Source organism: Microtus pennsylvanicus, chromosome 5 (genome assembly GCF_037038515.1).
Source record: "Microtus pennsylvanicus isolate mMicPen1 chromosome 5, mMicPen1.hap1, whole genome shotgun sequence".
Lineage (NCBI taxonomy): Eukaryota > Metazoa > Chordata > Mammalia > Rodentia > Cricetidae > Microtus > Microtus pennsylvanicus.
In genome coordinates this window covers 81,683,223-81,700,452 of record NC_134583.1, presented here as the reverse complement: position 1 = coordinate 81,700,452, position 17,230 = coordinate 81,683,223, and the positions used below count along the sequence as shown (strand labels likewise).

General features: G+C 44.5%; 2 protein-coding genes across 2 annotated transcripts; one reads left to right on the top strand and one right to left on the bottom strand.

Annotated features, from left to right (window-relative positions):
* Positions 1 to 81: 81 nt before the first annotated feature.
* LOC142851003 (olfactory receptor 13G1-like) lies at positions 82 to 1,005 on the bottom strand. The gene has a single exon (XM_075974895.1). The coding sequence runs from the start codon at positions 1,003 to 1,005 to the stop codon at positions 82 to 84; it is 924 nt and encodes a 307-aa protein (XP_075831010.1).
* Positions 1,006 to 15,959: 14,954 nt separating this feature from the next.
* LOC142851002 (olfactory receptor 13G1-like) lies at positions 15,960 to 16,877 on the top strand. The gene has a single exon (XM_075974894.1). The coding sequence runs from the start codon at positions 15,960 to 15,962 to the stop codon at positions 16,875 to 16,877; it is 918 nt and encodes a 305-aa protein (XP_075831009.1).
* Positions 16,878 to 17,230: the final 353 nt, after the last annotated feature.

The window sequence follows — 17,230 nt, the reverse complement described above, 5'->3', positions numbered from 1 at the left end:
GGAGATGCCTAAATAAAGGCTTAAGTGATTTGTTATACTCCTTGCCCAATTCTTCCAGAGTTCCACTCAAAGATCATGTCATCATTGTGGAAATAAAAGTTTTTTAAAGGATGCTTTGAATTCCTTATTTCTCAGGGTATAAATCAGGGGATTCAGAGATGGGGTCACAGTGGTGTACAGAACAGCAATGACCTTGTCCAGCATACCAGCAGTTCCTAGGGCTGGCCTAACATAAGTATATAGCACAGTGGAATAATAAAGGGTGACCACAATCAGGTGGGCAGAGCAGGTGGAAAAGGCACGCTTCTTGCCTTCAGCTGAGCGGATGCGCAGGATGCTGGCGATGATGAAGCCATAGGATGTCATGGTCAAGAGGAAGTTCAAACCAGTCAAGAACATGTCTGCAATGACAGTCATGATGTCGTTGATAAAGGTGGGGCTGCAGGACAGCATGAGCACAGAAGGGATTTCACAAAAGAAGTGTGTGATGAGATTGGGACCACAGAAGGACAATGGCAACACTAGACAAGTGAGTACCAAGGAATTGAGAGCCCCTGTAAACCACACAAAGGTTGCAAGGGCCACACAGACCCTGCCACTCATGAGGGTTCCATAGTGCAATGGCCGGCAGATTGCAAGATAACGGTCATAGGCCATAGCAGAGAAGAGCAGAAGCTCAGAGCCCAGGACCCAGGAGAAGATGAACATCTGTAGGAGACATCCCCCATAAGATATGGTGTTCTCGGTCACCAGGCTCTGCAGGACCTTGGGTAGGACAGTCACAGTGCATATCACATCCATCAGGGCAAGGTTAACTAGGAAGAAATACATGGGTGTGTGGAGGCTGGGACTTCTGTGGATGGTTGTGATAATCAGGCCATTGCCAACTATGGCCACCATGAACAAGATAAAGAAGAAGCAGAAGAGGGCATCCTGGATCCAGGGGTCATCTACAAAGCTTTGTAGGATGAACATGGTCACAACTGACTGGTTTTCAGGAGCCATGGATAACACTGTGTACACTTAGGATGGGAATCGTAGCTTGAGATTCTGGCAAAAAAAAAAGAATGACCTTTATTCTAATTAACAAAAAATATATTAAATCTCAGTTAATATTCAATGTTGTGTAATGAAGAACCTATTCTGGTAAGAAAACAAAGTTTAAATTTTATTCTCATGGATCACATGATAAAGGAATGATCAGATCAAGGACACACCCCACATGGGCTCTGCTATGAATATGGGTGGACCCTGAGTACAAGTTCCTGAACAAACAATTCCATACATGCTGTACATCATCACACATGGAGGAGAGTTGGCCATGGTCACATGAGCCATCCATGAGGACACAGTGACTGGTGATTGTGGTCTGGATGCTACAAAGACATGGTCACTCATGCTCATCAGTGGGACTGTGGAAAGGCACAGGGGCAGGGAGAACAGTTTCCTCTGGTGCTGGCTGCTTGCCTGAGATTGTGGGGAATAACATACAGAACATTCACTGAGTGACCGATTCTCTGGAGACATAACCAATGTGGTCTTTGTGACAGCGTGACATCTCATGCAGGTGACAACAATGACCCCAGAACTTCCTGTCTTGGAACTCTATTCCACTAGGACACTAATCTAGAACATAACATTCAACACTCATACCCAAGCTAAGGGGGAAAAAGGGGTCTCCTAAGGAATCTAGGGTGTCTCTCAAGACCTTGAGCCATAGGAACTCAGCTGATCGCAGCCCCAGTTCCTGCAAGGCAGCTCAGAGAGCCATCTGAAGGAACCAAGCCATCCCTGTAGGATTTCACATTGCCAGTCACTATTCAGAAAACACACACCCTAAATTATGAGAATGCAGGCATCTGTTGAGAAGACATGGAGTTGTGGCAACCCAGACTGGGTCCTGCTGGACTGTGTGTGTACTGGGCACTTGACACTTCCTACTACCAGACTCTGCCAATTAGGGCATCGTGAAGGGAACATTACTGAATGTGAGTTATGAATCACAAGCTAAGAGTGACAGGTGACAGGACGTTCCTCTGTTGTTGATTGCCTTGGCAGGCTACTTAGTCTAGGGTTAGTAGCCCGCCTGGCAGTTCAGTTATTCCAGGGTCACGGAGAGGCACTACCTGGAAGATAATGGGCTAAGAAAGAGGAAGAAGGCTATGCAAAGTTTGTCAAAGCCTCCGTTTATTAGGGACGAGATACAACCTTTTATAGGGTAAGGAGTTGGGGGATGGGCACAGGGTTCTGGGCTCTTGCCGCGTGGTTCACGTTGGTCACATGGTCCTCGTTGGTCACGTAGGCAGCAGGTTATCTTCAGTCAGGTCACTGTAGGCCTGGAAGTTGACACACCTAGCTCCCTAGATAGTTTGGAATGCGAGGTGGGTTCCGCTAACAGATAGCTCTCATTAACAGCCAATTTGGGTGTGGGGTAGGCTTTGTCAATAGAACCATTCTTAACACAATTATGGGTGTGGGGTTCTCTGCAGACTCCCCAGGGTGATGGTTCCTGTAATGATTTTAGGAGGAAATTGGCTCCTGACACTCTGTAGTCTGCTACATGGAATGCACACAGTATGGCAGGCTGCTCTCGTCCAACAATCACAGTAGAGCATTTCACATGTTCCCAGTGTAGAGTGCTCTATAACACAACAGTCCTGGAAGCTCAGTTACAGGCATTCCCCACACATGATGCCAAGCCCCATTTCTCCATCCCTGCTTTAGAGGGGTTTGCAAGGAGAGTAGTGTTGGTGACACCCAGCTGTGCTTGCCTTAGTTCCATCTTAAACCCAGCAAATCAAGATCAATGTGACAATGGCATGAACTGGACCGGCACGCCTGCAAACTTCCTCCTGGGGACATTCATAATTCTGTTATCATACAACCTCAGATCAGTCTACACACAACCAGTAGACCTTCTATTTCACAAAGAGCTCTAATGGTCATTGGGCGGTGGCTGGGACTTGTACATGGTGTCCCTGAGTACCAAGAGTAATAGACTAAGCTGCCAGATTTAGCAGACAAAATACAGGAAGCTAAGATAAACAAGAGCACACTTTCAGAAACATCTCAAATCCTGCCTAGGAAATCCCAATTCTAAATAGCATTTGTTACTGACATAAAATGCAATTTGATCTGGACTTCATCTATTTATTTTGCCACTGATGTCCCTTAAAGACCATACAACCTTTACCTTATGTGTCTGTGAGGCCAGAATCAATTGAAGATACCTCTTTGTCAGCATTCACACATCTAAGAGTTAATCACTATGTCAAACATGTGAGAATATGCTCCCTGTCCCACACTTACCTTTAATACCTGCACTTTAGTTGCCTGTACAAAGGAGGTAGGAGCAGCTTGGTGTCTGTGTTGTCCGGACAGCCTGAGAAAATAAGAAAAGAGTGAATCCAGGGTCATTCCTCCTCCTGGGGAAAGTGAAGTAGCTCTGCAGGTCATCCCCACAAGGATGCGGGTGAAATGTCACAGGTGACCCAGAGAGGCTAAGGAGCTCGATGCAGGAACTCCTGCTGGATTGTACCCACAAATATTTGAGTCACCCCCAATCATCACTCTACTTCCTAGTTGAAGAACTGAGACTTACTTATTCCAAAACCTCAACTAACGTGGTCCTACCATGTCTTTGTTTAGTTGTGAGAAAGACACATGAAATCTACATGGAGAAAAAATATCCCTGTTTTTCAAAACTCTGGAAAAGTACATGAGTATTAAGCTTACCTGTATGTCCATAGGCATGGGTCTGGATATCCAACAGAGTATGTGTAAAGGAACCTGGAGAGAGAGAGAGAGAGAGAGAGAGAGAGAGAGAGAGAGAGAGAGAGAGAGAGAGAGAGAGAGAGAGAGTACTATTAGCCATTATTCAGTCCTTTATCTCACTTCTCTGTGATAGGTGTTTCTGAACCTGTTGATTTTCCTCTCTAGATTTCAGAAACATCCATAGCAATATATTTATATTCTTCTGACATCAGAGACCCTGTGTCTCCAATCCCAACCCCAAGACTGTATAATTACATCTCCCGATTGAACAGCTGACAGGAAAGAAAGGATAGTGAAACTTAAGTAACAATACACTTTAAGGTTTTTGAAAGGAAGGATATTTTCCAGATATGTCCCTAAGACTTTGCCATAGGGTTGGTGACCCCGGCCCAGAGAGATGCCTCTGTATCCTACAGAAGATTATTGGCTAGGTCATGTCCTCACCACAACATTTGGGCTTCAGGGATGCTTTGGTCCTGAGAAGTACAGAGGTATCTGTTAGCTTCAGATAATCTGGGCTTAAATCTAGGTAGCTTTGGCTGTGTGATGCAATCCCTAGCAGTCTTGGCCCCATGGGAAGCCTACCCCAGGGCCCTGGCTGAGGTGGCTGGCCTTGCAACTATCTGTGATGTCAACATTAGAAAGTGGCAATAAAAAAGATCTTGGCCCCAAGGGCAGAATGAAAAGCCACAGGTTCTGTTTGCCATGGCAGGAACTCAGATGCTTTCCCAGTTGGAGCTCACTTCTTCACACCCAAGTCTCAGCTGAAAACATAGCAGAGAAGCTCTCAGGGTTAGATGTTCACTGGTTTAAGTTCACCAGGAAAGGATCTCAGATTTCTCTAGCTTCATGGGCCATCACTGCCTGTATTGATGTTGTAATGAACAATTTTGTGTGGAAAGGGACAATCTACACATTGTATCCTGACCTTGACTGGCAGAGATTGAGTATCCACGTGAGCTAGGCAAGACAGGAATCCAAGATCCAAGAGCCTTCTGTAGCATGCCTCAGCTCCCCTGGAGCTGTGGGGAATTTTATACTCATCAAACTGCTTCTTTGAAAGTCTAGTTCCTCAAAAAAGTGTCAGCCATGTGTCCTCAAATGAATTCACGTCTCCAATGTATATTCTCACACTTGCTCTCCAAGTCAAAGGTTTTGGGATGTCAGTTGTCTTCAGTTTCACTATGTACAGAAATATAATACAGTTAAAAAATGGCATCCTTAGTCTGGGAATTTTTTTGTATATTTAAAATTCAGAAGTAGTATAAACATTTTTATTTTAGTTTGTAATGTCTATGCTCCTTCATGTTTATCACAAACACACATACACACATACAAAAATCACACACACACACACACACACATACATCTTTTAGGATAGCAATTTGCCCTTTTATTTTGTTCTTAGTTCCTCCTTTTCAGTGTTGCCAAAGCATTATCATAGTCTAAAATCCTTATTGTCAGTAACGGTGTGGGAGGTCCTTCTGTCTGTGTTGCTTTTATTGATTAATGGATAAAAAACTGGCTTGGCACATAGCATCGGAGGGATAGGGCAGAGTCAGAGAGAAGCCATGGACCCGCCACCAGAGACAGATGTGCTGAAACTTTAGCCAGTAAGCCACAGCCACATGACAATACATAGATGAATAGAAATGGGTTAAATTGATATGCAAGAATTAGCCAATAAGAAGCTAAAGCTATTGGGCCAAGCAATGACTTAAATAATACAGTTTCTGTGTGGTTATTTCAGTTCTGGGCAACTGGGACAAACAAACAGCCTCCTGCTACAAATTGGTGCTCCAACATGTGCTGGTTACATCCATGTAAAACCTAAAAGTTTAAAAAGTAATTCTAAATAACCCAATTAAAAATGGGGTACTGAACTGAAGAGAGAATTCTCAACAGAAGAATTTCAAATGGCCAAAAGATACTTAAGGACATGTTCAACTTCCTTAGCTATCAGGAAAATGCAAATCAAAACAACTTTAAGATACCACCTTACACCTGTCAGAATGGCTAAAAATCAAAAACACCAATGATAGCTTATGCTGGAGAGGATGTGGAGTAAGGGGAACACTCATCCATTGCTGGTGGGAAAGCAAACTTGTGCAACCATTTTGGAAATCAGTGTGGCAGTTTCTCAAATAATTGAGAGTCAACCTACTTCAGGATCCAGCAATACCACTCTTGGGAATATACTCCAAAAGCATTTGTTCAACTATGTTCATAGTAACATTATTTGTAATAGCCAGAACCTGGAAACAACCTAGATATCCCTTAATGCAGAATGGATAAAGAAAGTGTGGAATATATACACATTAGAGTACTACTCAGCGGTAAAAAAACAATGATGTCTTGAATTTTGCATGCAAATGGATGGAAATAGAAAACACTATCCTGAGTGAGATAACCCAAATCCAAAAATATGAATATGGTATGTACTCACTCATTAGTGGATTCTAGCCATAAGCAAAGGACATTGAGCCTATAGTTCATGACCTGGAGAAGCTAAGTAATAAGGTGAACCCAAAGAAAAACATATATAGATCCTCCTGGAAATTGAAAGTAGATAAGATTGCAGGGAAAAAATTGGGGCGTGGGAGTGGTAGTGGGTGGGGGAAGGTGAGAGGGGAAGAAAGAGGAGAGAAGAGGAGGGTTGGGGAGAACTTGGGGGAGTGGGATGTTTGAGATGAAGGATGGATATGGGAGAAGAAAAGGAGATACCTTAATTGAGGGAGCCATTTTGGGGTTGGCAAGAGGCTTGGCTCTGGAGGGTTTTCCAGGAGTCTACAGGGATGGCCCCAGCTAGGACCCTGGGTAGTAGAGGAGAGGGTGCCTGAACTGGCCTTGTCCTTTAGTCAGACTGATGACTATCTTGAATATCACCACAGAACCTTTGTCCCATAACAGATGGAGATAGAGACAGAGACCCACATCAGAGCACCAAACTGAGCTCCCAAGGTCCAGTTGAAGAGCAGAAGGAGGGAGAATATGAGCAAGGAAGCCAGAATCACCAGGGGTTGATCCACCCACTGAGAAAGTGTGCCTGAGTTAATGGGAGCTCACCAAATCCAGCTGGATTGGGACTTAATGAGCATGAGATCAAACTGGACCCTCTGAAAGTGGCTGACAATTTGGGCAGATTGAGGAGCCAATGATAATGGCACTGGGATTTGTCTCTATTGCGTGTACTGACATTTAGGGATCCTATTCTATTTGGATGCATATCTTCCTAAGCCTGGATGTAGCGGGGAGGGCCTTGGACTTCCCACAGGGCAGGGTACCTTGCCCTCTCTCAAAGCTTGAGGGGGAGGGAGGGAAGGTGTGTGCGGGAGTGGGAGGGAAATGGGAAGAGGAGAGGAAGTGTAAATTTTGATTGGTGTTATTTATAAAGTAATAAAAAAATTTAATTAAAGAAGAACAATGAAAATAGAACTGGATTTTTAACTTGCATGAAACTCAACTCTACATGAAATAAGGACCTCAATGCTAGGCCAGATACATGAATCTGATAGAATGAAAGTGGAGATAGTCTAGAACTCCTTAGCACAAGAAAAGACTTTCTGGACAGGACACCAATAGAATAGTTAGTACAGCAATTAATAAATTGGTCCACATGAAACCTAAAATCCTCTTTAAGGCAAAGGCACCATCATTTGTGAAAATGGATGCTTTAAAGAAATCCCACACTAACTCAGAATTGAGAAATAGATGGTTATTTATTTAGGGGTAAACTCACAAATCAGAATTCTCTGCTTGAACAGAGAACAGAGATTGAATCTAGCAATCCAAAAGAGCAGCCATGGAATAAGGGGCAGACACGGGCTCTGCATCAGCATATATAATAAAAGAGGCCATGCCGAGGTCCCCAGTTAGTTCCTTGGGCAGCTGAGGATAGGGAACCTGAAATGACACTAGCCTATAGCAATACTGACGAATATCTTGCATATCATCATAGAACCTTCATCTGGTGATGGATGGAGATAGAGACAGAGACCCACACTGGAGCACTGGACTGAGCTCCCAAGGTCCCAATGAGGAGCAGAAGGAGGGAGAACACGAGCAAAGAAGTCAGGACCGCGAGGGGTGCACCCACCCTCTGAGACAGTGGAGCTGATCTACTGGGAGCTCACCAAGGCCAGCTGGACTGTGACTGAAAAAGCATGGGTTAAAACTGGACTCTCTGAACACGGCGAACAACGAGGGCTGATGAGAAGCCAAGGACAATGGCACAGGGTTTTGATCCTACTTAATGTGCTGGCTTTGTGGGAGCCTAGCCAGTTTGGATGTTCACCTTCCTAGATATGGATGGAGGGGGGAGGACCTAGGACTTACCACAGGGCAGAAAACCCTGACTGCTTTTTGGACTGGAGAGGGAGGGGGAGAGGAGTGGGAGGAGGGGGAGAAAGGTGGGAGGAGGGGGAGAAGGGTGGGAGGAGGGGGAGGGAAATGGGAGGCTGGGAGGAGGTGGAAACTTGTTTATTTTTCTTCCTTTTCTCAATAAAAAAAAAGATGGAAAAAAAAAGAGGCCATGCCCCAGTAGGCAGGTCACCACAAGCTGTACGACTTCCTACAGCAATCATTCAGACTAAGTGACAGGCTGCAGAATGGAAATAGATCTTTTCCAATTACACATCCAATAGAAGGATAATATCTAATACCACTGGACATCAAGAAAATAAAAACCTAGTCTAAAAATATGCAAAACTAAACAAAGAGTTCTCAAAAGATGAATCACAAATGGCTCAGAAGCATTTCAAGACATTTTCAACACCCTTAGTCTTCAAAAAATACAAATCTAAACTACTTGAATATTTCATGTTACACCAGTAAGAAGAGGCAAGATAAGTAAAAGAAATGATAGCTCATGCTGGAGAGTATATGAGTCAAGGGGAACAGCTTACCCATTGCTGGTGGGGCTGCAAACTTCATTGTACAACCACTATGAAATCAGTGTGGTGGTTCCTCAGGAATCTGGGAATAGATCTACTTAAGACCCAGTTACACCACTTCCTGGCATATCCTCAAAGGACACTAAATCTTACTACAGAGACACTTGCTAATCTATGTTAATTCCTGTCCTATTCATAATGTCAAAATTGGAAACAGCCTAGATGTCTGTCAACAGTTGAATGAGTACAGAAAACGTGGAATATTTACACAATGGAAAAATACTCACCTGTTAAAAATGAAATCATGATATTCACAGGTCAATGGAAGAAGTTATTAAAAAATCTTCCTAGGTAAGGTAATCCAGACCTCAAAGGACAACATGCTATTCACTTGCATGTGAGTCTTAGATGTTAAGTGTTTGATAAGAAGACTACAATCTATATAACCAGAGAGGTTAGGTATAGAGTAAGGTATTAGCGGGAGGAAAGGAAAGGGAAATAGAATAGAGTGATGAATGGAGGAGAGGGGGAAGACTGGAACGAGAGGATCAAATAGAAAAAGGAATGGAAGTCAGGTAAGGGAGGGAATACAAGGAGGGACAGATATTTTAAAAGACACTTGATGGGTCATATTGAAGCCTGCAACAATAGAAGTTTCTCAAAATATATACATATGAGATAGAAATCTAAAAGGAATCACCAAAAAAGTAGGAGAGACAAAGCACCAACTTGTCCTCTCTTGTCACCAAGTGAAGCCTCCAGTGCCAGGAATGTGTAACACCAATTGTGTTGCTGTCTGTAGGAACCCTGTGGAAACTCCAAAACAAGGCTATTATTTGCCTCCACAAATACAAGGGTATTATTTGCTCTCCACAAACTGATAGTATGCCGAAGACAATACCTACATAAATCTTTGTAAATTAAAAATTCAAACCTGTGCCTTCCTAGTGCCTCACCCCTACTGACTTGTGTTCAGGTACTAGAAGGTACACTGCATGCTACCAGAGGAGAAATGTAAACACCAACCAAGCTACAAATCCTTCCATTTATAATGGTGACCTATGTGAATGATAGGTTGGTACAATAGTGGGACAAACGTTGTGGGAGTAACCGATTACTATCTGAATGGACTTAAGGTTCACTCTGAGAACAAGAAGCCAAGAATCTGCTACTAGATAGATCAAGAATGTAAGGGAAGAAGGTGAACCCAAGGAAAAACATATAGTTATCCTCTTGGTTATGGGAAGAAGACAAAATTGCCGGGGAGAAAATTGGGATCTTGGGGGTGGGGTGGGATGGGGGTAAGGGGAGATGGGGAGAGAAAAAGGAGAAGGGGAGGATGGGGGGAACTTGGGGGAAAAGGATGATTGGGATAAAGGAAGGTTGGATAGGGGAGCACGGAAGCACAATTCTTAGTTAAGGGAGCCACCTTAGGGTTGGCAAGAGACTTGAACCTAGAGTGGCTCCCAGGAGCCCAAGGCAATGTCCCCAGTTAGTTCCTTGGGCAGCTGAGGATAGGGAACCTGAAATGACCCTATCCTAGAGCAATACTGACGAATATCTTGCATATCACCATAGAACCTTCATCTGGTGATGGATGGAGATAGAGACAGAGACCTACACTGGAGCACTGGACTGAGCTCCCAAGGTCCCAATGAGGAGCAGAAGGAGGGAGAACATGAGCAAAGAAGTTGGGACCACGAGGGGTGCACCCACCCGCTGAGACAGTGGGGCTGATCTATTGGGAGCTCACCAAGGCCAGCTGGACTGTGACTGAAAAAGCATGGGATAAAACTGGACTCTCTGAACATGGCGAACAATGAGGGCTGATGAGAAGCCAAGGACAATGGCACGGGGTTTTGATCCTACTTAATGTGCTGGCTTGGTGGGAGCCTAGCCAGTTTGGATGTTCACCTTCCTAGATATGGACGGAGGGGATGAAGACCTTGGACTTTCCACAGGGCAGGGAACCCTGACTGATCTTTGGACTGGAGAGGGAGGGGGAGAGGAATAGGGGGAGGGGGAGAAGGGTGGGAGGAGGGGGAGGGAAATGGGAGGCTGGGAGGAGGCGGAAACTTGTTTTTTTTTCCTTTTCTCAATAAAAAAAGAAAAAAAAGAATGTAAGGGAAATGCAAACACTACTGTTGTGCTAAAATTGACTCCTAATGGTGTTGTTATGCTCATATATTAGTGCATAGCTCAGCCATCAGCAGAGAAGCTTACTCCTGCTGGTGAGGGGAGTTAATAAAGACATCCATAACTGGAAAATATACAAAGAGGGAGAGACCTTGGAATAATTTGTCATAACTGCTATGTTTCCATGAACTCCCTTCCCTCAGGTTCAGGAAGCTATACCACAGAGAGAGCAGAAAGTTTGAAAGAGCAGGTAGAAATGGAACACACCAAGGAAATAAGGCCTTTTAGGCACCAGGGCTGATACATGTACATACTCATAGAGGGTGTAGCAGCATGTATGTACAAGTCTAAACATATTGGGGCCCACACTGAGAGGGGAAGTCCACACAAACCCCCATCATAGCATGGAAGCTATCTTCAAGTGACAACCTGTCATAATAGAAAGACTAGTTTTCTCCAATCAAGACTCACTCAGTTTACAAACCACACTTAAGGATAGAACTATGCCCAGCAGTAGATAGCCAAGACAAAACAAATTCAATGGTATTTTGGAGGCGTTTTTCACATGTTTCTCTTGCTATTCCTTAACCTTAAAATACTTTATATTTTCTAATTTTGTTGTTTTATGGATTTTCTGTGTGTGTGAATATGTGTGTTTCTGAGTTGTCTGTGTGTGTTTCTTGTGCATCTTTCTTTTCTAATGAGAGAGAAAAACAAAGAATATGGATTTGGGTTGAATTGGGAGGTGAGGAAAATCTGAAAGGATGGAAACTATGGAGAATATACTATAAGAAAGAAATCTGTTTTCAGTTATAAGGGGGAACTAAATAATAGTTTATGAGACCAATGACAAATTTTGAAAATGGTGAGTATTTAAAAAGAAAACAGTAAGTGTTACTGGAAATTTTCAGGGTCTGGGTGAAGCCATCATGCTATATAGGGAAAGTTGGGGTCCCTTCTTGAATTACAAGTCTTATTAATACCTTAACTTAAGAACCAACTCCCAAGGAAGTACATGGACAACTTAGAGCTGAAAAAACTAGGGTTCAGCAAGCTGTAAATTTTGCAGCTGCCCAGAAGAAAAGGATGGAAAAGGGAAGGTGGGATGGAACCATTCTGTTTGAAATAAAACAACCAGACAACCATGGACGTCAGCCATGTGACACGGCGAGAAGCTTTGAAAAACAGTTACAAAGCCTAAAGTGTTAGCAAATTCAACTACTACTACTATTACTACTACTACTACAACCAGGTCAATTAACTGCAAACCTGCAACTAACTACCTTGGAGTAAAATAAAGCAGAAAGGGAGGTCACAAACAACAACAACAAAATCCATGAAAGAAGGTAAGACTGAAGGAAGGTTTGTGCTGTGGCAGCAGACAGCCACATGGTGGGCAGCAGAGAGAGAGAGAGAGAGAGAGAGAGAGAGAGAGAGAGAGAGAGAGACTGAAAGTGTTGTCAGGGAGTTTAAGAATCTTCATGCTCTGTCCAGTACCTAAGAGAAGAAGACATAAGGAAAGCAAAAGGCATAGTTCTGACCCTCAGAGTCAGGACTCAGAAAAGCAGCAGACCTAGTCAAGCCTCAGGGCAGCTCCTATGGAATGTGCTAGGGGGACAAAGTCCAAGGACAACAAGTATATTATCTTAAGGTGAACCCACCTTTCTAACAGTGACCCACCCCCACCATCCCAAATCCAGGCTGGTCTCGACCTGTTGAAGTAGATTTACACTCAAGGGAGGCCACAAGGGCATGTCTCTATCTAGAGGTAGATTTCACTTTCACTATTATAGCAGACTTTGTTTGGACTGTGGATTTGAAACCAACTCCCAATCACTTCCTTGGGTGGTGGCGGTACATCCTGGGCACAGAGAGCTAGGGAGAAGAGGGCAGCCTGATTTCTGATTCATCTCCTTCTTACATGGATTAAAGTCAACTCTGAACACTTCATCTCCTGTCTTCTCTCTCATTAACACAACCATGTCATGAAAAGCCAGCGCCCAAATTGTTTCCTCCAAGTAGAATGGTCAGAGATTGTTCAATGAAAGGAGAAGGTTATGGCTTGAATATAAAAATTTCCCCATGGGCCTATGTACTGGGGTCTTGTAACCAGATGATGGGCTTTTGTGAGTGCTTAGATTCTGATAATCCCTCTTTGTCTCAACATACAATGACAAGGCATTGGGGATTGAAGTCCTAGCTTCGATCACAGCTACAGGAGGAGCTGAGAACTTGGAAGCAATGGCTAGAGCTCATGCAGCACCAATGCAGCCTTGCCCACACTGTGCTGGTCATGGCCCATGTTGGTTTGTAGAGTGTGGAGGACCCTGTTGAGGCAAGCTCAGCACTGTTCCCTGTGGTTGCTTTGGAAGCTGCTCAGGGTCATGACCAACAAATTGCAATTGAGCACATAAATGACTGGACACAGGCTGGAATTGTGAGTACTGGGGCACAGAGTTCAACATATTCATGTCTGTAATTGTTGGTAATGTGGAGAATGTGGAGGAGGTAGAAACAGCAAAGGGCTGGGGAAATAATGGACTAATTCACCAGTCAAACTACTATAAGCAGTTCAGTGAGATGTGATTGTGCCCATGAAACCAAAAAGAAGACAATGAAGGCATGAATTCTACTACTGATGGAAAATAAGTTTATGTCAACATCTAGTCCCAACCTGAAAAGGTGCCGTGGCCAAAACCGTAAGTAATGTCCACTCGAGGACGGTAGTTTGCTATGGTCAAAGAAGAACCAAATAGCCATGTTGCAACATAAAATGGTTTGGGTCCCTGAAAAGTCACAGAAGTCACATGACCTTTACGGGGATAGGGCAGTCTCCTAGACACTCAACACTAGTACTGCACAATTTGCTAAGGGCGGGATGACTTCAAGTCCAGGAAGAACTGTGCATGGGTGAAGTTTGTTCTTGTTCGCTGGGTGAAGAGCAGAATTGTGACAGCTGCACCTGCCTGAGGACATTATCCACTCAGAGCAGATAAAGCTGATTGTGACCAGTCACAGTCTGTGTCAGAGGACAGACAATAGAGCTGGGAAGGTGTCTGCCCTTGGGCTCTTCGGTGCTTCTACCTAGAATGAAGAATTCTTTGAGATGGAAGAGATTGTGGTTTGGGAAGAAAATTGGCTCAAGGCACAAACATCTCATCTGCCTGAGTGCTCCCTTTGGCCTCTGCTGTCACTGGTGATGTTGGCAGACAGCAATTCCCTGGGTAGCAGGGCTCAGAACCAGCTCTTGGGTCACGGGTCCTACCAAGTGTGTGCTGTATTGTCTGAGAGGCTTGGTCATCTCCCCAGCCAGTCCTGCTCAAGAAGCCCATGTGGTTCTGACTAATTGGTCCCTCAGGGTCTGATTTCTCCCTGTGAGCACTTGTCTGTTCTCTTATAGAAAATGCAAGGCTTCTGGTCCTCACACAGACATCCTAATGTCCTCTCTTTACTTAGAGTTGCACCATATACTCTTTAAAAGTTTTAAATTTAATCTGATTCTATTTACTAATGAATCTGGATAGTTAATGTCCCCTTTTGTGTGTGCATTTGTGGGTATGTGTGTGAGTTTGTATATGTCTATGTGTGTCTGTCTGTCTGCTGCTAAGAAGCAAGTTTCTGGAGAGGACGTCTGGGAAGATTCATGCTATAGGCTTACCACGTGAGTTTTATACTAATTGTTAGTGTGTTCAAATATTAATTGCAATGTTTTTGTTATATGGGTGGATTATTGAGTTTTCCTGTGTGATCCAGGATTATGAGATCTCACTTTAGCTCCCATTTTCAAGAAACTTCTGTAAGCAGCTGAAAAAAAAATGAACTTGGGCAAATCATAGCATAATTTCTTCTCAGAGCCTGTCTGTTTCTCTCTCATCTCTGTCTCTCTTTTCTGTTCTTTCTTTTCTTGTCTTGGTACCTCTATGCCTTTCCCCCATCTCTGTGTCTTTCTTTGCTTTTATATGTCTCAATCTCTTCCGCACATGTGTGTGTATGTGTGCATGCGTGTGTGTGTGTGTGTTTCTGTCTCTCCTCGTTGCCTCAGTGTCTTTATGCACTTGGACTTATATTGCCATCTTCCCATTTCTATCCTTTCTATCCCCACCTTTTTTTCTTTCTTTCCTGCACCCCTTTCTCAGAACTCGAGTTGAACTACATAGCATCTCCTGAGCCAGAAAGCATGTTCCACAGGTGATGTGGTCTGCTACCTTCTGGTCACCACTGCAGGAACACAGCCTTGTGAAATTAATTTAGCTCTCAGACACTGTCCAAGACACAGGAGAGTTGAGGTCTAAGTTCAAATCACTAAAATGTTTATTATAACTCTGAATGTATAAATGTGCATGAAAATAACAATGTCCTTTAAAAATGAATATAGTCTAGTTGATTATTTCCAAACATAAACTTTGTCTCAGTACACCTGCGATAGTTTATGAGAAGCTGTATAGCCTGCTCTTACCTCATCACTTGGAAGTTGGCCCTTATGCACGCAGGTGTACTCTCTTTATAGCTTCTCTAAATTCAGGGGCAGTTTTAACTCTGAGGCTACATGGGTATAGAGGTGAGACAGGGCTTAGTCATGCTTGGAGCCCTGTTTTAGTGCCATAATTTAAAGCCTTGATTCCCAGCTCCAATGACACACAGATAAATGTTTGCGTTTGTATAGGTGAGGGCACCAGTCACCCTTGAAGATCGCGGTTGATGGTGTTTTGTATGTCCAGGTGAGGGACACTTGCCATCTTCCTCATTCCTTCCCACTCTCACACATTCTCTAAGGCCTTGAATAGAAGGAACCCGCGGATATCCCTGTGGCCAGGACACGGATATTTCCACCCCTGGAGTGTTCCTGGCCATGATCCATGGTCCCTGAAGTCTGGGGAAAGATCTCTACCAATGGAGAAATACCCTGGGTCCCCGAGGTTCATGAGTGGTCACAGAGATCTCCCAGAAGTCCCACACCTAGAACCATGCGTACTACACCGGGTGGCACATTGCTCTGTTCTTACCATAAATAGTCTGCGATTTAGTGGATTTCAACAAACCTGGGGTGGGTCATTATAGAAAAAAAACTGAGACAAGAGCATGTATTTCCTCTTCAGACACGGTCAGAGCTGCCACAGAAAAGCCACTGCTCCTGGATCCTGAGGCCTCCCCAGCTTTATGATGAATGGGACACTGGTCACCGAGTTCCTCATCCTGGGATTCTCAGAGATGCCTCATCTTCAGGTACCACTTTTCCTCAGCTTCCTTTGTCTCTACATGGCTGCAGTCTCAGGAAACCTGCTCATTATGGTGACAATCAGTGCCAGCCCATCCCTACACACCCCCATGTACTTCTTCCTGGTCAACCTGGCTATGGTGGACATCCTCTGCACCTCTACGATCCTACCCAAGCTACTGGACAGCATGGTTGGGCAGAGGACCATCTCTTATGGGGGCTGCATGACCCAGCTCTTCTTCTTCACATGGTCACTAGGGGCAGAGCTTCTGCTCTTCTCAGCGATGGCTTATGACCGCTTTGTGGCCATCTGCTGCCCCTTGCACTATAGTGCCTGGATGGGCCCTAGGGTGTGTGTGTTCCTGGCTGGACTTGTCTGGACCATCAGCCTGACTAACACTAGTGTGAACTCAAGCCTGGTGCTGCGTCTACCCTTCTGCAGCTCCAATGTGATAGAGCACTTCTTCTGTGAGATTCCCCCACTGCTGAAGCTCTCCTGTGCTCCAACACAACTGAACGAAGCCATGGCCTTTGCTGCAGATGTATTTCTGGCTGTAGGGAACTTCTCTGTGATCATCCTCTCCTATGGCTGTATTGTGGCCAGCATCCTGAAGATTCGCTCTGCTGAGGGCAAGCAGCGTGCCTTTTCCACCTGCTCTGCCCACCTCATCGTGGTGAGCATGTACTACTCCACCGTCATCTACACGTACATCCGCCCTTCCTCCAGCTACTCACTGAACAAGGACAAGGTGGTGTCTGTCATCTACACCTCTGTGGCACCCACCTTGAACCCCCTCATCTACACTCTGAGGAACAAGGATGTCAAAGTTGCCCTTAGGAGACTTCTGTCCTGCTGCTGAGTCTTTGCTGGCCCTGCTGCCTTCCTCTCTGCCACATTGGGTGATCTCAGGTTTGGTAGAGGTCCCTTTTCCTTCTCCTGTGGACATACCCTGCCAAGCCATAAGGAACAAACTTCAACTGCTGTACTTGACAGAGGAGAAGACCTGGAACCTCCATGTGGCACCTGCAGGACCATACATTACCCCTGAGCCAGGAGCTCTGGGTAGACAGCGCTTTGTGTACCTGTTCTCTTTTAACCCCAAAGGCTACTCAGCCTTGGTTGTGGCTGGCATGTAAGTAGGGGACCCGAGAATGTAAAGGGGCTTGGAGATTTTAGGACGTTTTCATCATGTAAGTTAATTCTCTAAAACAT